The sequence below is a fragment of the Zalophus californianus genome, chromosome 9 (assembly GCF_009762305.2).
Source record: "Zalophus californianus isolate mZalCal1 chromosome 9, mZalCal1.pri.v2, whole genome shotgun sequence".
NCBI classification, from domain to species: domain Eukaryota; kingdom Metazoa; phylum Chordata; class Mammalia; order Carnivora; family Otariidae; genus Zalophus; species Zalophus californianus.
The window spans coordinates 61,818,095-61,837,942 of record NC_045603.1 but is presented as its reverse complement, the minus strand read 5'-3'; the positions used below and the strand labels follow the sequence as shown (position 1 = coordinate 61,837,942).

Below are 19,848 nucleotides of genomic sequence, written 5' to 3'. Positions count from 1 at the left end.
CTGGGCTTACGATCTACATGGACAACCAAACACGCTCCCAGAAGTTACAGAGCACTAAAAATGCACTCATTCGTATAACACTTTACATTCCACGAAGATCTTTCATATGAATTATCTCTTGTGAGCCTCACAACAGCGCCCCATTTATAGAGGAGAAAATCAGAAAGGATGAGTGACGTCAAGAGGCTCACACAGGGGGCAATGGCAGAATTATGAGCCTTACAAGAACTGTCACCAGATCGGTCATGGTAGAGCATCAAGTAGTGCTCCTGTGTGAAGATAACACAGTAAGGTTATGCCCCTTTCTCCAGCATCGTGGGGCCAGGGATTCTGTCTATTATGCACGCTGGACAAGCTAAAGTTTTGCCATCCGTTCAGCATCACGCAGCGCACCGGCCTGGGCTCATCTCCAGGCCACCTCTCCAGATGGCATGCCCTTCATCTTGGGGGATCGGTGCCCAGTCCAGACCCCTGCGCCCAGAGTTGGGGGACCAGACCTGCGTTCCAGAGGTTGGCTCGTCACCGATGACTCCTCTCCGCCTAGGGAGGCGGCACAGAGCGCACTGGCCTCTCCTTCCCCCTCATCTCTATGGCGGAAGTGCGCGGTTCCAGCCGAAACACAACAACATTCTCGGTGGTGGGAGTGAATGGATTCGTCCAAATGAGGGGGATACGTCTCACCATCGAATCAGAAGCTCCGAGAGCTAATCAAGACAAAAAGTAGCAGGTTCTTACGGAGCAGTATGTGGCCCTCTGTGTCCGCTGGCGTGGCTGTAAGGCGGGGCGGGCGGCTGCGCTGCGTCGGGGCCCGTCCGGGCAGTGTTCGCGCTCCCCGCCGGAGGCCCGCGGAGCCGGTGGAACCCGCCCGGCTGCGGGGGGCGGAGGCCCGGACTTCCGCCGCCGGCACCGCCTCCTGTTGCGGTGGTTGGGCGCCGGCGAGAGTGCGGCTGCGCGGCCGTCGGGTCTGGGACGCGGGCTCCGGGAGGTGGGGGAGCGTTCCACCCAACCGTCTGCCCCCTCTCCTTGTGCAAGCGCGGGCACTCCCCGGGCCGGCGGGAGGGACGGCGCGCCTCGAACTCCCGAGCGCGGCCAGGCTGGAGGCGGGGAGGCCCCCCACCCGCACCTCCCGGGACCTCAGGAGGCAGCTCCTCCCCTGGATCCTGGACTTCGGCAGGTCGCGGGTGGTGGCGGTGGGAGACACGGGACCCGGGCGGAAGGTCCTTCCTGGGCCCGCCAGAGTGTCTTGACGCTGAACCTTCTGTTTTTGCTTTTAGGCTCTCTTGCGCTCAGTCGCCAGCGTGGACGTCGAGGCGCACCTGCGGAGGGGGCACCTGCGCGTGAGGAGGAGCAAGGGCATGGTCCGAGCCTGAGGCACCCGCGCTCAAGCCTGTACGCGTAAGTGGGCATGGGGATGCCCTGGGCTCCAGCCTGGCTCTGTCCTCTGCAGACCTGGGCCTTGGGGGTAAAGGAGGGATGAGACTTCCCAGGCCCTGCTCGAGAAGACTCCCTCCTCACCGGAGGCGGGGGTGAGGGCAAGGGGACAGACAAGCTCATCACGGACCAGAGGTGGCTTGCTGTGGGAAGGAGGCTGGGGTTGGTCAATACCGACTTCTTGGAGGAGTGTTGCCTAGAACTGTTCAATAATGAGGGAAGAGCCTGGGCGTGGGGCAAAAGAAAGAAGTGGCCTGGGTGAACGTTTGTGGGGGACCCCGGAGGGGGAAGTGGTGGAAGAAGGGGGAGCTGGGCCAGACCTGGGAGCCTCTAGATGGGAGGCTGTTGAAGGGAAAATACGAGAGGGCGGAAACGAGTGGGAGAGCCCGACTCCTCCTGAGTGTAGGAGAAACCACTCCAGCAACCCTTGGAAGGACCTGGAGGCTCCCGGTCAGGGTGATTTGAGCAGTTACTTTGTACTAGGTTCCAGGCACCGAGTTTCCAGTGATGAGTAGGGTCCAGTCCCTGCCCTCAAGGAACTGTCTGTCTAGTGGGAGAGCTAAGACAGGGTAACACCCGTGAAGAGACGGCTGCTAGGACAGGTAGACCCGCGCTGGTAGCCGAGCGAGAGGCAGAGCCAGCGTGATCTCCGAGCTGTCCACAGGCTGCCTCGTGTTCACTGCTGAGCACTGCTCTTTAATGGGGATGAGACAAGCTGAAATACACTTAGAGGAGAGCTGCCAGATGAGATGTGATGTCCAGCTGGCACGGGGTATGGGGACTGGGGACCTTTAACCTGTGGTAGGGGTGAGGGGTGACGGAAGAGTTGTGTCCAGATATCAGAAAGGCGCATTAGTGGAAAAGCGGTGAGACTTACTCTGTATGGCTCCTGATATCCAAACTGTGGGCAAGGGTTTGAAGCACTGAGGGGCAGATTCCCTCTGTAGAAGGAATACCTGAGTAGAGCTGTCTAAAGATGGAAAGGTCTGGGGCGCCTGGGTGGCTCAGTTGGTTAAGCGACTGCCTTCGGCTCAGGTCATGATCCCGGAGTCCCAGGATCGAGTCCCACATCGGGCTCCTTGCTGAGCAGGGAGCCTGCTCCCTCTGACCCTCCCCCCTCTCACGTACTCTCTCTCTCATTCTCGCTCTCTCAAATAAATAAATAAATCTTTAAAAAAATATAAAGATGGAAAGGTCTGTGAGAGGTGGTGAGTTTTCCGTCAGGGCAGGTTTGTAAGCTGAACGCTCAGCAAGAAATGTGACTATTCCCTCTCCTTTGGGGCTCATATTCAGATACTTACCAAGGTCTGGATCGCAAGTTTGTTCTTGCCTTCCCACTCGGTCCACCAGTGCTGTATCATAGCCTGTGTTCTCTCTCCGCAACAATGATATCATAATGAATTATGGCTGATACTTACTATTTACAACTGGCCAGGTACTGCTTTAAGCGCTTTACAGATGCTAACTCATCCACTCCCTGGGACAGTCCTTTCAGGGTAGCTTTTATAGATCCCTTTTATATAGATTCAGGAAACTGAGGCACGTAGGAGTTAAGTAGCTTGCCCAAGGTCACACCGTGAGTGAGTGGCAGAGCTGGGTTCCCAACCCATGCTGTCTGGCTTTAGAGTTGCTGTTTTTAACCACTATTCTGCTGTGTTTTACGTAGGCGATTTTATTTGATCCTCACAAGAATCCAAATCCAAACAGATAAAACACAGTGATTTGCTTGGTTACAGAGCAAGGTATAGGAGAGCTGGGGTTCGACCCAGGACTGTTGGATGTGGGTCGAACCATCCACACTTTGCACTTCACTCCCTCACATCCCATTGCGCTGCCCCTGTAACTGTCTCTATTGTCGGGGCCTCTAACTGGACTTCTTGCCCAGCCGTTCTGCCTTAAATCTGAGTTTTTACCCTGGAGCCTGTGGATGGCCTTGGCGCTAGGTGAGATTGGGCGTGTGTCAGTCAGGTGTCAAAGCCCCGTATTCATTTTTTTTTTTTTTAAGATTTATTTATTTATTTGAGAGAGAGAGACCATGAGCAGTGGAGAGGAACAGAGGGAGAGGGAGAAGAGAGCCTGCCGAGGGGCTCCATCCCAGGACCCTGAGATCATGCCCTGAGCCGAAGGCAGACGCTCAACCGACTGAGCCCCGCAGGCGCCCCTCAGTCTTCAGAGTTTTTATTGATTTCTCAGAGCGGTTTCTGGCCACAAAATAGTGAAGAGCGATCCTTTGCCTTTTATCCGGTTAACTTTCTGCTGCACAGATCTGATCTTGGCACAGTGATGCATTGACTCTTCACTGCCCTCAGCACAGTGTCCAAATGCCTTAACCTGGTCATTCAGGGTCCCAGGCAGCCAGACTCCCATCTTCCTTTTCTTTTCACTCCCGCCTTGTACCCTGGCCAGTCCGGTAGCATTCACCTGCCTTTCTCTCCTCCAGTCCCAAGGCCCTTCAGGAGCAGGGGCCGTGCTCGCCTTGAGCGGCCGGTGCCTGGCAGGTGCCACGCAGCGAGCCTCTGCGGGACACTGCACTGGACGCTGTCCTGAGGTCAAGCCCTGGCTGGTTGGTTGGGCTGGTAACTTTGAAGCTCTCCCTTCCTGATCCCGAGAGTCTTCCTGGTAGTAGTGCTGTTGAAATGCAGAGAAGGGCCACGGAGGCAGAGGCTGGCCGGGCCAGGAGGGAAGTGGACAGGTAACATGCAGATCATTCAGAAGGTGTCAGCTCGCTGACCTGGCTGCTCTTGCAGGGTGGCCCCTGGCTGGGGTGAAGCTCCCCCGTGTTTATTCTTGCCCCGCCCCCGGGTGTGGGCTCCTGGCTGCAGGATGAACTGTCGCTCGGAGGTGCTGGAGGTGTCGGTGGAGGGGCGGCAGGTGGAGGAGGCCATGCTGGCTGTGCTGCACACGGTGCTCCTGCATCGTAGCACGGGCAAGTTCCACTACAAGAAGGAGGGCACCTACTCCATTGGCACCGTGGGCACCCAGGACGTGGACTGTGACTTCATCGACTTCACCTACGTGCGGGTCTCCTCTGAGGAGCTGGACCGTGCCCTGCGCAAAGTTGTCGGGGAATTCAAGGTAGGGGTGTGGCGCAGTGGGCGGCAGGTGGGCCTCGAGTGCCCCTCCACCCTGGCTTGCCCTTGGACCAGCTTACCCTTCCTGAGTGTTCCCGTCAGGTTCTTCCACGGTCTAAGGAACAGGCGTGTTCAGCACTCCTTGCAGGGAGGAGGGCTTTGGGCAGGGGCAGGGGCTGGTAAAAATACCCAGGGAAGGAGAGCAGGCAGCCCTTGCAGCATGGACATCAGCATCGGGTTCCCTTGGGTGCTTATTGCCCACCCCCCGGGCTGGACCTTCTGTCTGACTCTTCAGCTCTCCCTCCCTCCTGACTCCTTCTCTCTGCTTCCACTTTCCCCTTCAGGAAGTTCCTTTCCCCTGGGAAATTCCCGGGGAGGGACGCTTGCAGGGCTCAGGTGCTTGCCGTCCAGCGGGGCGTCCCTTTGGGCAGCGTGGCACGTGTTTCTGTGTACCTGTGGGGGCGGGGAGGAAGGTGGCAGGGACACAGCGGGCTGCTCGTGTTGGTCACCTCAGGCCGTGGGAATTTGTTTTCATTCAGAGTTGCCGTGTTTCACTATTTCAGTGAGTGCCTATTTTGAATTTTCGAGTAAGAGGGAACTCTTTTTAAGGAGGGGAGAGGAGGAGGGTTGTCTGTCCGACTTCCATTCCACAGATGTTTGGAGAGCGCCTACATGGTGCTGGGCGCCATGTGCTCACGGCAGGAGGTGGGCCCTCCCCCCGCCCCGGGCACAGTGTTCCCCCACTCCCACTCCCCAGTCCCTCTTCGAGGGAGGCTATGGTAGTCAGCCGTCTGTCCTCTAGACATCTGTAAGAGGCACGTGGCATATAATGGTTAAGAGCATGGATTCTTGGGGCGCCTGGGTGGCTCAGTCGTTAAGCATCTGCCTTCGGCTCAGGTCATGATCCCAGGGTCCTGGGATCGAGCCCTGCATCGGGCTCCCTGCTCAGCGGGGAGCCTGCTTCTCCCTCTCCCTCTGCCCCTGCTGTGTTCCCTCTCTCGCTGTGTCTCTCCCTGTAAAATAAATAAATAAAATCTTAAAAAAAAAAAAGCATGGATTCTGGAGCCAGACTCTACCACCCAACAAGTGTGTGACCTTGGGCAAGTGACTCCACCTCCCTGGCCCTCAGTTTCCCTGTATGTAAAATTGGAATGATAATCGTACCTGCCTCATAGGTATAGGCACTCTGAGGATTAAATGAGTCAGATATGGCAAGTGCTTGAACCAGCCCTGCACCACAGAAAGCATTAGAGAAGTGTTAGCCATTGTGACTACCAGTCAGGGTCCTGTGACCTTTCTTTGTCTACAAAGGGGAGAATTATTCCTTGATGGACGGTTTAGGACTTGAGGGAAGCATCCTTACCCTCGGAGTTGGTCTTAATGCGGATGGAAAGGGGCTTCAGAGTCCCAGCCACCCTAGGAGGGAGGAGTAGGGCCACCACACCCCCTGGAGGTAGGGGATAGGCAGAATTATTGGATGAGATGGTCTCATTTGCTTCTCAGAGGAGAAGAGGGAGAAGCCAGGTCTGGTCTGTCCTTCCCTCCCCCCTTCTGTTTCTTGGTTTCCTTTTTTTCTTTTTTTAAGATTTTATTTATTTGTGAGAGAAAGAGAAGTGGGGGAGGGGCAGAGGGAGAAGCTGACTCCCCCCTGAGCAGGTACCACCCCCGCACCCCCCCTTTGCACATCCCCCCCTTTGGCTCAGTCCCAAAGGCATGTGCTTAACCAACTGAGCCACCCAGGTGCCCCTCTTGGTTTCCTTTTTTCTAATTAAGGATCATTGGGCTTTAATCCCCTCTTCTGCTCTTCTTTAGAGACAGATTTTGTTGGTTTGCTAACTCAAGTTTAGGCTGGCAGTTTGCTGTGTCACTGCACACGAATCCTTCGCCCCCTGTGTGTCTCATTCCCTCCCCTCCCTGAACGACTAGTAAAGCTCAGAGAGCCTAATTTTTACCCGGGGGTGTAGGAAGGAAGCGCTCACGGGGTGAGAGCCCCTCCAAGGTCTTGGCTGCTCATCTGTTACCCCTCCTTCCCCAGGATGCGCTGCGCAACTCTGGGGGTGATGGGCTGGGGCAGATGTCCCTGGAGTTCTATCAGAAGAAGAAGTCTCGCTGGCCTTTCTCGGACGAGTGCATCCCCTGGGAAGTGTGGACGGTGAAGGTGCACGTGGTTGCCCTGGCCACAGAGCAGGAGCGGCAGATCTGCCGGGAGAAGGTGGGCGAGAAGCTCTGCGAGAAGGTCATCAACATTGTGGAGGTGATGAACCGGCACGAGTACCTGCCCAAGATGCCCACGCAGTCGGAGGTGGACAATGTGTTTGACACAGGCTTGCGGGATGTGCAGCCCTACCTCTACAAGATTTCCTTCCAGATCACTGATGCCCTGGGCACCTCGGTCACCACCACCATGCGCAGGCTTATCAAAGACACCCTTGCCCTCTAGGCCTTAAATGGGGCCACGGGTTCTCCTGGATGGCTTGTAGACCCTGGCTTCCGGGGATCGTACTGTGGGGCCCTTGGGGCTCTGGAACCTGCTCCAGGTCCTTGATGAGACTTGGAATGGCCACCCCTGGCTTCCTTGTTTTGTGGCTGCCAGTCTTTGGTCATCTCTTTAACTTTTGCTAATGGTCAAGTCTGGCCTTCACTGTCTCTCTGCATCCCTCTGGGGGTCCCCCTTCCTCCACTGTATGGAAGAGCCATCGCTAGGATGGTGAATAAAGTTGAGAATGCATTTGGGTTGAGCCGTCTCCGGTAGCTTGTGTTCTGCCCTGAAACATTAACACTCCCTGGCAGACCTCTGAGGATGCAGGTGTGTGGTAAGGGCATTATTCCAACATGAAGGGGGTGGGGGGAGGGGATAGATTAAAACTGACCAATTCGGTACTCTGTTGGACATTCACATAAGCAGGTGTTAACCACCCAGGTGTCACCGTGGTCAGCCTATGAAAGACGACACAGATCAGGAACTGTTGCTTTTGGATATGATGGCTGTTTCTTCTCCCTAAGGAAGCTGTGATATCCCTGCCTTTTATATTATCTGGTCTGGTTTCATGATGGCCTCAAAGAGTGTCTTCTGTGTCTTCAGAGAGCACATACAGGTCCCCGCGTGCACCAGAAAGCTCAGTTAACTGGGGGTTTCCTTCTCTGGAGAGACTGGCCAACTTGAGACAGGTGTCTGATGATACTTCTTCCAGGTCAGGCTGGCCCTTTCTGGTCAGGACACTGCTTTGTTAACACACTCATTTCTACACCAGCATACTCAAAATCCGTGAACTCCTTGTGTACTTCTGATTTATTCTATACTTTATACTTTTGGGTTGTATGTGGGCAGTTGTACCAGGCTAAATGGAGCGGAGGTGGGGTGGGAGGGGTTTTGCCGGTGGTCCTGGAGCAGGTAGGTAGCCCACGTAGGCAGGAAGTGTTCACACATTTTTCCCATTCCAAGCCCCCGTGGCCCTGTGATACTTCACAACAGATCTTGTGAAGTCTTGCCCTTGATCTCTGGGGCATTGGGAGAACTCAGGAGGTTCTTAAGGCTTTGGAGTTGGGGAAGGCTGTTTCTAGCAGGTCCTCGATGGTTTGTAATCCCTACCTGGCCTGCTGCAGTCTGGGGATCTTCTTTTCCTCCTAGCTAGCCATCAGCTAATCCCCTTCTGAGTGGTTGGTTGGCTGATAGAGTTAGTTGTTTGTTGGCCGTGACTTAGTTTTTAAAAAGAGAGTTCCAGGTTGCTGTCTTGCAGGAGACCTGAGCAGGAGGGTCTTCCCTCCGTCCCAGCTTTTTGAGACTTTCTACTTTACTGCAGCCAGACTCTGCTCTACCCCGACCCCAGGTTGGCCGTGGGACACCCCGCAGGAAGTGAGCTCCCCTTGGTGGACAGGACAGTAACCTTTCCATTACTTTTGGCATTATGATTTCCCAGAGGTAGGGGACTGATTTACTCAAGGCTGGAACAGGAGCCCTGGTGACTCAAATCTGCTTTCTCATCAGTAGGTAACTTGACCTCTGGGGCCTGAGCAGAGGAATGGGGATAGGACTTGAAGTTCCCTTGCCCTCTGGCTCTCCTTGCTGTGGGCCCAAGGAGGCACTGGCCTGCTTGTCCAACTCCAAGAGGCTCCCAGAAGGGACGATGGAGGAGTAAGGATCTGTGCCCCTCAGGTCCCGGAGGCTGCTCATTTGCCTCCTGTTCCAGTGGCCACCTGGGCCACCTGGCAGTATTGAGCTTTGGCTCAGGGACAGCCGGGGAATGCTTGCTTGTCTTGTGTCCTTTTTAGTGGGGCAGCACCCCCCACCAGCACCTGGGGTGGGGTCTGGAAGATTTTTTTCAGTTCTGAGGGAGGTGCCGTCTCTTGACTTCCTTTGCCAGGGGAGAGGGAAAGCCTTGGGCACCGGACTCTGGCTTTGGCTGGTTGGGTGCAGGGGTGGGTTCCCACGCGTGGGTGTGGAGGCCTTTGGGACAAGAAGAAATACTCCAGCCCCGGGAGTCTGGGCTATAGTCCCAGCTGGAGGAGCTCTGCGCGCAGGGTGGGAGCCAACAGCGCCTGGGATCCGCCCCGCGGGCCCCTCCCCTATGCAGCCGAGGCCCGCCCGCTGGGGGTCCCGTACATCTGGCCCTCCCGCGCCCATCTGGGCAGCCAGCCGGGCCGTAGCATGAACGGCTCCCGGGCGGGCGCTGGGGCCCCGGCCACCTGGCTGAGCTGCTGCAACCAGTCGGGGGTGCCGCCACCGGAGCCCCCAGAGGGGCCGCGCGTCGTGCAGGCGGCGGTGCTGGGCGTGCTGTCGCTGCTGGTGCTCTTCGGGGTCCTGTTCCTGGGCGGCGGCCTCCTCCTCCGCGCCCAGGGCCTCACGGCGATGCTGGTCAGCGAGCGGCGCGCGTCCCGCGAGACCGAGCCCGGCGGCGCCAGCGGAGGCGAGGACGACTCCTAGGCGCCCGTGCGCTCGAGAGTCGCGGCCTCCAGGCGGCCTGGGACGCGGCACCCGACGGCTACTGCGGAGCGGGGGTGCCGCGTCCTCCGCCGAGGCTGGCACCCGCTCAGGTGAGAGCGGGGGGCAGCTCTTCAGCGATTCGGGTTCGCCCTGCACGTCCACCGGGTGGGCCCTGCGGCTGCCCCACCCGTGTCCTCTGTGAGGGGGAGGCAGGGCGGATCAGAGGAGGGCCTCTGGAGGGGGCCGCAGTGTGCTTTGGAGCCCCTCCCTGCCCGTACCCAACTCCCGCTTTGCCCCAGCCCCACCCGGAGCTAAGGCCCAGCTCAGCCGTGGCCCAGCACGCCCATGCCTCTGGGAGGCTAAAGGAGACACTGCCACAGAAACTTCGACAACCCGGGCCTTCGGCTTCTGCTTCCTCCGCCTCTCCTTCCTGAAGCCTTGTCCCTAGACAGGGATCTGAGCAAGATTCCTCACTGTGGCCTCCCTTTGGAGGCAGAGATGGGAGTATGGGTCCTGTTTTATGGCAGAGCCAGGGGCCTGGATGACTCTGGGGGATGGGGAGGTGTGGCGGTGTCCCCCCTCCCCCAGACCCTGTTCTGGTGTGTGTGTGGGGGGTGGGGGTGGGCAGGTGTGGCCCAGAGCACTGAGCTTTGCGATATGTGTGGGGAAGGTGGTGGATGGCAAGGTTCCTGACAGCTGGGGAACCTCATGAGCACATTGCTGTAGGAAGCCGGGACTGAGGATTCTCAGCTGTGGGGGCTCCATCTGGCTTTCCTGTCTCTGACTCTCCAAGGACAAGAACCATCCGGAGGGAAGGGCCTGGGTGGCCTAAATACAAGGTAATTCCAGGCCAAGGCTACCTTGGGGGGAGCCACAGGGGTTGGGCAGGGAAGCCTTCACTGTCTCTCTCTGCTCAGTGTTGTACCTGTGGGCTCCTGGGAGGTTTCTGCGGGGCTCTTCTTTGGGGGTGCCTCTGACCTGTTGCTTGCCAAGGGCAGAGGCAGGGTCCCAGCTTCCCTCTGAGAAGGGAGTCAGTGCTGTGAGGGGAGGCTGGGGAGCGGAAGGTGACGGCGTGGGCGGGGTGCGGCTGAGCAGCTGCAAAGCTGACGACGTGTGATCCCTGCACAGAGCAGCCCAGGATTTAGCACTAATCCCGGGCAGTTGTACCACGCTGGCCTTGCTGATCTGTGGACTTCTCACCTCACGGACGCCGCTGCCGCCCCCTCGGAGAGAGGGCTGGCCAGGGCGGTGAGGGGCGTGAGCGTATGACTGCTTCTGGCATCAGGGCAGGGGGCCAGACCTGGGGCCCCGGGCCACTTCCCTTTGCGGCGTGCCCGACGAGGGGTGAGAATGCCCTCTTTTTATTGTATCCAGGTGCCTTTGCCCCCTTGCCTGATAACATTCTGCTGTTTTTCGACCCTTTCTCCGCCCTGTGCTCTTCTCTCCTGCCCACAGCCGGGATAGAGGAATTTCCAGATCCACTATGAACCCTTTATTTTGCAAATGGGGGCACTCAGAGAGAAGAAAGTGACATGCTCCAGTGAGTGACAGAGCCGAACGAAGCCTGAGGCTCCTGATTCTGAGCTCAGGGGGTGGGGGCGTCCCTGAGCGAGAAGGCTCCTCCTTGGGTCATTCCTCTTGCTCTGTCCTTGATTTCCCGCCACTCTTGGAGATGCTGATGCAAAATATGACCTCTCTCCGTGAAAGAATGAACCGTCGCATACACACCCCTATTTGGCCTATGGAATCTGGGACTGGAACCCCAAGCCCCCATGTTACTGCCTCCCTCTTGACCCTTCTTCCCCAGCGGCCTTGTTAGATTGCCTTTTATTGCTAGGTACAGCCTTCCAGCTGCTGGTAGCTGTTCTCCAGCCAGCAGGGCTCAGCTTTCCCTTGGCCTGAACCTGAGGGTGGGGGTGGGCTCACACGGTCAGCTGGAGTATGGTATCCATGGAAGACACTCCAGGGGGACGGAGGAGAGGGGTCAGAGGTGAGGGTGATGACTTTGGATTGGCGTTTGGATTCAAGTCTGGGTGGTGGTAGGGGTGTGGAAAGATCTGGTAGAGGGAAGGGTGGTGTCCCCGGTGTCATGTGTCTGCTGGAGTCGGGGGGGGGGGGTACCGAGGGGGTAGGCAAAGGCTTTCTTTATCCAACTTCCTGCCTCTGCTGTCCCTTCAGCTCAGTGCTGGGAGAGCCCGGCCGTGGCCTGTGCCGGGGACCTCGATGTTCCTGGGGGAAGATACTGGGATGTTTGCTGTGGAACTCTGACCCTGGCCAAGGCTGTCTGACTGAGTGAGGAGGAAGAAGATTCAGAGAATTGGGGAACGAGTGCTGCTGTCTTCCCATCTCTCAGGCCGCAGCTTGGAGTGACAGGTGGGGGGTGGGTGAGTGTGGTTTGAGGGCCATGGAGCAAGGCTGGGCATCTGGACCCCCAGCAGGCTCCATTAGCCTGCACTGTCCCTGAGGGAAAGGCTGGGGCCACAGATGGGTGATCTTGCCTTAACCTTCCTGTGGCCTGTGAGTTTCACCATGAGCTGGAAAGGGCTGTTGGGGGGTTGATCCAGGCCATTCCTCAGCGAAGATGGGGGGGGGCTCTCTGTTACAGATTCTTGAGCCTCGCGTGGTCTGTCTCCCAGAGAGCTTTGCCACCAGCCTGCAGCACCGGGGAGCTCCTGCTGCCTTTGATCCCTGAGCGGTGCAGACAAGACTGGGAGAAAGCTGGCTTGTGGTGAGGCCTCCACCTGCGATCCTGATCCTTGCACTCAGCCCCGCCTCTCGTTTGCTCCGTCCGTTCAGCCTCCTGCAGTACCCGTGGACGTGGGGCTGGGAGGTCAGCGCTCCAGGGATGAGCGAGCCCCCTGAGCAGCTGCTGCATGTCTGGGGCGCCGGAGTGTGCACGTACACCCTGGGTGCTCAGTGCCGCAGATGCTGGCTCCGCCCCCTGACCTGCAGGCCTCGGAGGACAGGGGTGCAGCCCCTGGCCCATCGCTGATACTGGGCTGCTGTGGTCTGACAGGCCAGTGACCTGTCCCTGCTGAGGGCCGTGGGTCAGTGTCGTCCATTTGGAGATCTTTGGTGCCCCAGCAATGCCCTATCACTTCCTGTGGCTTGTTATTAAATACGTTGGTAATCCAAGTGTGGGGTGTACAGTCTATGTTTTCAGCTCTAGACTCTTGGCATTAGTGGTACCCTGCTCCCACCCTCCCTCCTGTTTGAACTGTTTCTAGCTGATTCTGAAAGAGCGACCCCAGCCATGGCCCCTCTGCCCTGGCCTCTCCTCAGTGGTGGCTATTCCCCTCCGACCCCCAGAGCGAAATCTTTCCAAGGGTGGGTAGGAGGTGGGGGCCGACAGTGACGTTCATGCCGGCAATCGGCTGCCCCCCAGTGGCCAGTGTGGGCCAGAACACCACTTCCTTCACCTGGTGTTCTGGGGTCTAATCACACAATCAACCCGAGGTGATTTGAAATGAGAGTGGATTTTGTGAGTGTGTGCACTGAATTCCAGGTGGTAAACCATCCTGAGCCTCTGTCTCTTCATCTATAAAATGGGGGCAACAGTGTCCTTGTGAGGATCAAACAGGTAATGTGCTTGTCCGTAGATAAAAGGTTTTCTACACTGTAATTACCATGTGATGTTATTTTTCTCCCCCCCCCCCGAAACCCCACCATTCCCAGAGAAGAGGTGTAGAACCACCCACCCTGTTCCTGGGAACACTTGATTTATTCATCTCTTCCACGAGTATTTACCGAGTGACTGCTCTGTGCCAGGCAGGCTCTGGGACCTGGGGATGAGGTGAATGCCACAGAGCCCTTGCCCTGGAGGAGCTCACAGTCCGGTAAAGACCACTGCTCACAAAACTGAAGTTAACATAGACAGTAAGTCGTGCCCAATGTCAACAGAGTCAAGAGCAGAGAGTGACCTGCTCCTAGAGAAGGGAGAGAAGGGGGTATACTGAATGGGCGGCACTCACAAGGCAAGGAAGGGGAAGAGCATTCTGGACAGAGTTGCGGAGGGTGTGGGGCTGGGGGTGCCCTGCAAGCAAGGTAGGTAGAGCATAGTGTGAGACCAGAGGGGTGGCAGCTGGAGAGGAGTGGAATTTACCCTGGGGTAGTGAGGTATCTAGAGGGTTCCAAGCTGCAAAGTGACATGGTTAAGATCTGGATCTTAGGGAATTGGGAGGGAAGTTGGTGGGTGGGAGCACGCTGGACAGCAAGGAGGCTGTGATCAAAACCCAACAGAGTCAGGGCGCCTGGGGGGCTCAGTCAGTTAAACGTCTGCCTTCGGCTCTGGTCATGATCTCAGGGTCCTGGGGCCAGGGGGAGCCTGCTTCTCCCTCTCCCTCTACTGCTCCCCCTGCTTGTGCTCTCTCTTTCTCTCTGTCAAATAAATAAATGAAATCTAAAAAACAAAAAAAGCCCCAAAGCTGGCATAGTCCTAGTGGCCTGGACAAGGGTGGAAAGTAAGGGGACCAATCCAAGTGATATTCAGCGTTCAGGCTTTGGTCACAAGTTGGATGTGGGAGCTGAGGGAGGAGGAGGGAAGGACCTAGTTCCTGCTCTGAATTACTGAGTTGGAGGGAGATGCCTGCCATCCACCCAGGTGTCGTATTATCAGTTAGGACTTTTGGGGTCTGAATTTACTGGAAACCCAAAGGATATTTGGCTTGAGCAGAGGGAATTGGCCCATGGAACTGAAAAGCCCCGGGGTAGCTCTGGCCTCAGGCCTAGTGTGACTCAGGTCTCAGACGATGAGAGCGGCTTTGGTTTCTCTTCCTGCCGGGGCTTGGTCTCCTCACTGCTGTCAGCCTCTGGCAGGGGGGTCTGGTGGTCAGAGCAGGGACTTGGAATCACACAGCTGGATTTGTACCCTGGCCCCACATGCACTAGCAGTGTGATCTGGGCAACGCGCTTCATCCCTCAGTGGCTTGATTCCCTCCTCTTTAGGGCCGTGAAAGGCAGGGCCTATCTTGTGCCTTGTTTTGTTAGGACAGATGAGATTCACACATGTAGGGTGCCTGGCACAGAGCAAATGCACAGTAAGTGTTCATGTTGTTAGTCTCAGCCTCCACGCGAGGCCTGATGTGGCTTTATGGTCAAATCTGTCAGGAAAGAGAGGGGTCATCTCGCAGGTCAGTCAGCCCAAACCTCTGAAGCTGAGACTGGGCCTGTTTGACTCTGTACTCACCCTGAAGAACTGTACTAGGCCTCAGTCACATGCTCGCCTCCCGCGGCTGCCGCTCCCTCCCTCTTCCTCACAGCCCCCCTCCCCCAGCCCCAGCCCCCACCCCAGCTTCAGCACAGGACCCAAAAGAAGGGGATGTCTCCTCACCAAATCTAGGCCTATTTCAGTCCTGGGGTGAACAGAGGCTGGGTGGCCATAAACCCACTCATGGCTGCTGCAGATACGGGCCACAGGCAGAGGGGATGGCTGACGAGCCCAGTTCTGGTGTGCTGAATCTGAGGGGACGCCGTCGGGTGGACAATTGGTGTATGGGGCTGGGGCTCCACAGAGAGAGTTCTGGCCCATGTTGCTAGGGCCAGAACACAGAGCTGTGGGAAGGGGTCAGTTTCGGTGGGGTCGTTGGGAAGAAGTGGGAGGAGACTGAGCTTGCCACCTTGCAGGACACCACCCAAAGGCAAGGCGGAAGAGGGGCCAGCGAGGAGGCAGACGACGACGGGGATCCAGGGAGGGGGGGGTGGGGGGCCGGGGAGCGGGCTATCTTGGCAGTCAGGGAAGAAAAAATTTGGGATCCGAGTGGGTGGCCAGGAGCGTCCGTGCCCCAGCAGTTGTTGTGTGCTGGGGAGAGGCCTCAGCCGGAGCCCTTGCCGGGAGCAAGTGGGGAAGACTTCTCCCTACCACACAGCCAACCCGAGCTACCCTGCTACTACCCTCTGCCTCGGAGCCCTCATTCAGAAGAAAGCGGGAACGTGGTTCCCTCTGGGCCAGGGAACCCACTGTGGGGAGGGATCGGGTTTATTTGTTTTTATAGCACCCTTCCTTGTACTGTGTGAATGCTTACCACACTCGTCTTGCCTAGGCAAAATAAAACAATACAAAACACTCACAATGGAACCTCATCCTAGTCCGTGGCCGCTGGGCTTCCCTTGGAGGGCATAGCAGACAGACTTCTGAGTCCCGCTTCCTGCCAGGAGGGCTGAGGCTTCAGCCACACCCCCACCCCTGCGAGTCCTCTGCCTGGACGTGGCTCAGAACGACTCTCTCTCTGAGACCCCGACTTCAGATGCCGCTGTGCTTTATGGTCACACCTTCTGTGCCTTCAACCTGCACGTTCAAACGTCTTCAAGATGCTCCATCGACCCCACCCTCTACTTCTTCCTTATTCCTCGGCCCAACCCAGCCCCCACTTCCTGCACCTTCAGTTTCCAGTCCATGAGCATTACCTCAATCCCGCTCTTGGCGCATTTCCTGACTCCGCTCCTCCCATGGAGCCCTCCCGGTAGAACCTCTGCCCCGCAGGGAAGCAGCTCTCTGTTCTCTGAACTTACACTTGACTGCAGACTGCCTCCAGAGACCACCACAGCTCCGGGCAGACTGGTGGCGCCAAGAATGGCCACCCAGTGGACCCTTGCCACACGCCTGGCCCTCGCTCCAGCTGGCTCTGTCTCCCAGCTGAATTAGGGCAAACCTTGCCCTCTCTCAGACCCTGCCCTCTCTCCTCCCCTGCGCTCTGCTCAGATGTCCTCGCCTCCGGCTTCTCACGGAACAGCGGCGCTAGCAGACAATGCTGCCTCCGCTTCTGGCCCCAGAGCTGCAGCGCACCTGCTGGGAGCCAGGGGCTTTCTGGGGCCCCGCCCCCGCCCCGCACTGAGGGGGCGCTCCTGCCTCTGCGCCCCTCCTACCCCACCGCCCGGTGCTGCTGATGGCCCTCCTCTGCTCCACCGCTCTTTCTCTGCTGGCTCTGGCTCCGAAACACACTCGGGTTTCTTCCAGCTTAAAATAGCCCTCCTCTGCACCCAGGGCTCCTTCAGTTACTGCCCTGCCTTGCACTTCGTCTTTGTAGCCAAACTTCTCCAAAGAGGTGGCCCACACTTGCACCCGTGTCCTGGCCTTCTGCGCACCCCTCCCTCTTCTGGAGATCACCAACCCCTCGGTCCTTTTTTAAGATTTTACTTATTTATTTGACAGAGAGAGGCACAACGAGAGAGGGAGAGAGGGGGAAGCAGGCTTCCCGCTGAGCAGGGAGCCTGATGCGGGGCTCCATCCCAGGACCACGGGATCAGGGCCTGAGCCGAAGGCAGACGCTTAACGACTGAGCCACCCAGGTGCCCCCAACCAACCCCTGGGTTTTTATCTCAGCTGCCCTCCTGGCCACACCTGCAGCTGCCGCCCCCTCCCTCCTCCTCACAGCCCCCCTCCCCCAGCCCCGCGCCCCCACTCCAGCTTCAGCAAGAAGCTCCGGGCCTTGGAGAGGGGAGGCTGTGACTGTCAGCGCCCCCTTGGTCTGCCACTTACTCGGTAATGGAAATCCTCTCTCTCATGAGTAAAATTTGAATAATGCTAATACCCACTTTGGGAAGCTCCGAGATTATGAGATTATGTGGCCCCAGCGTGTGGGAGCACTGGCCTGGGTTGAGTCCAGGCCCCCAGCCCCCAGCTGCGTGGCCCTGGGGGCATCTTGCTTGGCCCCTGTCCTGTCTCCCGCTCTCCAGGAGCCCTGTACCGGCTCCTCCTCTTTCCCCTCCCAGCCTTGCCTGCCAGGTTCCTCAGGACTCTGTCCTTGGCCTTCCTCTTACCCTACCCTCTTCCCTGGGGTGCTCCCCCCTCACCTTCTGGAGCTTAAATTGCCACCTCTCGGTCATGACTCTGAAATGTCAGCTGCCTTCGTTGTCATGGGGCGTGGAGTTCTCCTGTGTGTCCCTGTTTCCAAATGTCTTTCTTCTTATAAAGACACCAGTCATATTGGATTAGGGGCCCACCCTATTCCAGTATGACCTCATTTTAATTTAACTAACTACGTCTGCAATGACCCTGTTTCCTAATAAGTTCACATTCTGGCACTGGGGGTTAGGACTGCAACATTTTTTTAAAATGGATATGTATATATTTTCAAGATTTTATTCATTTATTCGAGAGAGAGAGCTAGCAGGGGGAGGAGCAGAGGGAGAGAGAGAGAGGGACTAGCAGTCTCTGCGCTGAGCTTGCAGCCCAACGCGGGGCTCGATCCCATGACCCTGAGATATGACCTGAGTTGAAATCAAGAGTCGGACGCTCAACCGACTGAGCCACCCAGTCGCCTTAACACATCTTTTTTGATGCGGGAACGCAATTCAACCCGTACCAGATGGTGCTAAGTGCTATGGAGAAAAACGAAATAGGGAGAGCGCATGCACAGTGTGGGGGGAAAGGTTGACATTTTAGGTTGGGGTCGTCAGGGAAGGTGTCGCTGAGAAGGCGACGTTTGATCAAAGACCTGAGTGAGAGAATCAGTCGAGATACGTGCGGAGAGAGTGCGGCAGAGAGCAAGCGCTGAGCCCCTGAGGAAGGAGCACACCTGTGTGATTAAACACGGCAAGGAGGCCCGGGGAGCGGGGGTGCCGTGACTGGACCGTGGAGGCCCCAGCCTCCCTACCCTGCGCAGGGAGGAAGAGTAAGAGGCTGCAGCCGGAACAGGTTTTCCACAGAGAGCCAGAAAATGTACCCCGCTTCCGTGTTTTCTTAGAAAGCCCTGAAGAACGTACTCTACTCAAACTGAGGAGTAACCCAGAAATGATGGCCATGCGGCCTTGTCACACTCTGGGGGACAGGGAAGCCTGGGTGCCGTCTCCTGAGCTCTCAGGCCTGGCAGCCTGTGTTCTCCTTAGCCAATGGCCAGCGAGTGGGATAGTTTCCTCTTGAATCCTATTCCTGTCCCTGGCTGCCACCCTCCCCTGGCCCAGAACACACTGAACTTCTCTAAAGGCCCGAGATGTATTTTCGTGAAGGATCAGGTTGGGATTCCAAAGCTGTGCAGGGGACTTGACGTAACTACCTCACTCCCTTGCCTCACTCACAGGCGGTCTCTGGGGGTGTCCTCAGCCTGGGCCTCTGCCCTTTCCACAGGGGGAGGCTGCAACCCCAGCTCCATTTCTCAACCAGGGTCTTTCTCCTTCTGAGCAACGGGGGCTCCTCCACCCTGGTGGGAGTTGCTCTTCACGTGCTGCAGAGAGTCTATGTGAACCTTCCTATTTTCATAACTTTGAACCCCTTCCTTGCAAAACAACAACCTGGCTAAAGGCAAAGGTCTGCCTCCTTCTCAGACTGGTTTTCATGGTAAGAGCCACCATATTAGCTGGAAACGTCTCTGCCTGAGCCATCTGCTCAAATGTCAGCTCCATTAGGATAGGGATTTTTGCTGTTTTGTTCACTGAACATAGAGGGCCGTTAGGAAATTTATTTTTGAATAAATGGCATCGTCTCTTAAATTCCTTCTTTAGGAGCACCTGGGTGGCTCAGTTGGTTGGGCGACTGCCTTCGGCTCAGGTCATGATCCTGGAGTCCCGGGATCGAATCCCGCGCCGGGCTCCCTGCTCAGCAGGGGGTCTGCTTCTCCCTCTGACCCTCCCCCTTCTCATGCTCTCTCTCTCTCTCATTCTCTCTCTCAAATGAATAAATAAATAAAATCTTAAAAAAAAATAAATTCCTTCTTTAATCACAGGGTGGGGAGGAGGGAGAAACTATAAACGCATCATAGGCTCTTAGTTTACTCAAGCAAAAAAATGTGTTAACTCCCAGAAATGAGCTAGAGCCTAAGTGAGGCACACGGGAGTTGCTTGTATGATATGCTGCTGTCATGAACGGAAGCTTTGGAGAAATGACAGCAAAATTTAAGGGGGACAGTTGGTAGATTTCCAGATATTGTCATGTTCACCTTTGGATTTAGCAATAGTAAATCAATGAACAATGAAGTGTTTTTTTTTTTTTTAAAGATCTTATTTATTCATTTGAGATAGAGCACAGCACAAGTCGGGGGAGCGCCAGGGGGAGAGGGAGAAGCAGACTCCGAGGGAGCCTGACCCGGGGGCTCCGTCCCAGGACCCGAGCCGAAGGCAGATGCCTAACTGATTGAGCCCTAACCCAGGCGCCCTGAACAATGAAGTTTTGGGAGGAAATCCAACTCCAGAATGTTTCCAACACCGTGAGTTCTTTAGAATCTACTCTTCATGGGTTTGCAAAAAAGATCAGCACATTTTTCCCAGGTGCAAGCTGGGTGGAGAGGGGCAGAGCTGGGTGACTGGCTGAAGACTGGAGCAGCACGCTTTAGAACTCGGGGTGGGGGTGCTTGGGGGGGGTGGGCAAGGGAGGTGTTCCAGAAGTTACAGAAACAGTGGAAGCAGAACCAGTCACCTCAAACACATAGGCGGCTGGTGAATGGGGCAGTTTGCTGCCTGTTGGTTCCCAATTTTGAATATATCTTCTTGTTTAAA

The 19,848-nt window shown here is 56.7% G+C and overlaps 2 protein-coding genes across 13 annotated transcripts; both read left to right on the top strand.

Moving 5' to 3' along the window:
* Positions 1-163: 163 nt before the first annotated feature.
* ATG101 (autophagy related 101) lies at positions 164-7,240 on the top strand. 10 transcript variants are annotated; one of them, XM_027595540.2, is made up of 4 exons: positions 164-741; positions 1,275-1,395; positions 4,254-4,506; positions 6,538-7,240. In XM_027595540.2, exons 3-4 carry the CDS (start codon positions 4,255-4,257, stop codon positions 6,940-6,942), a joined length of 657 nt encoding a protein of 218 aa, XP_027451341.2. In that variant the 5' UTR covers positions 164-741; positions 1,275-1,395; position 4,254; the 3' UTR covers positions 6,943-7,240. The 10 variants fall into 10 exon arrangements, with proteins under 10 accessions (XP_027451341.2, XP_027451340.2, XP_027451342.1 ...); XM_027595539.2 differs by having other exon boundaries at positions 169-741; positions 1,275-1,389; positions 4,179-4,506; XM_027595541.2 differs by having other exon boundaries at positions 175-727; positions 4,179-4,506.
* Positions 7,241-9,132: 1,892 nt separating this feature from the next.
* Positions 9,133-12,531, top strand: SMIM41 (small integral membrane protein 41). 3 transcript variants are annotated; one of them, XM_035721859.1, is made up of 4 exons: positions 9,133-9,533; positions 10,150-10,262; positions 11,602-11,796; positions 12,060-12,531. In XM_035721859.1, exon 1 carries the CDS (start codon positions 9,148-9,150, stop codon positions 9,421-9,423), a length of 276 nt encoding a protein of 91 aa, XP_035577752.1. In that variant the 5' UTR covers positions 9,133-9,147; the 3' UTR covers positions 9,424-9,533; positions 10,150-10,262; positions 11,602-11,796; positions 12,060-12,531. The 3 variants fall into 3 exon arrangements, with proteins under 3 accessions (XP_035577752.1, XP_035577751.1, XP_035577753.1); XM_035721858.1 differs by having other exon boundaries at positions 12,029-12,531; XM_035721860.1 differs by lacking the exon at positions 11,602-11,796 and having other exon boundaries at positions 12,029-12,531.
* The last annotated feature ends 7,317 nt before the right edge of the window (positions 12,532-19,848 follow it).

Excerpts from the sequence above, each read along its gene's own strand:
- ATG101 (XM_027595540.2), top strand. The coding sequence starts at position 4,255 with ATGAACTGTCGCTCGGAGGTGCTGGAGGTGTCGGTGGAGGGGCGGCAG. Across the intron at positions 4,507-6,537 it reads AAGTTGTCGGGGAATTCAAG|GATGCGCTGCGCAACTCTGG; the intron begins GTAGGGGTGTGG and ends CTCCTTCCCCAG.
- SMIM41 (XM_035721860.1), top strand. The coding sequence starts at position 9,148 with ATGAACGGCTCCCGGGCGGGCGCTGGGGCCCCGGCCACCTGGCTGAGC.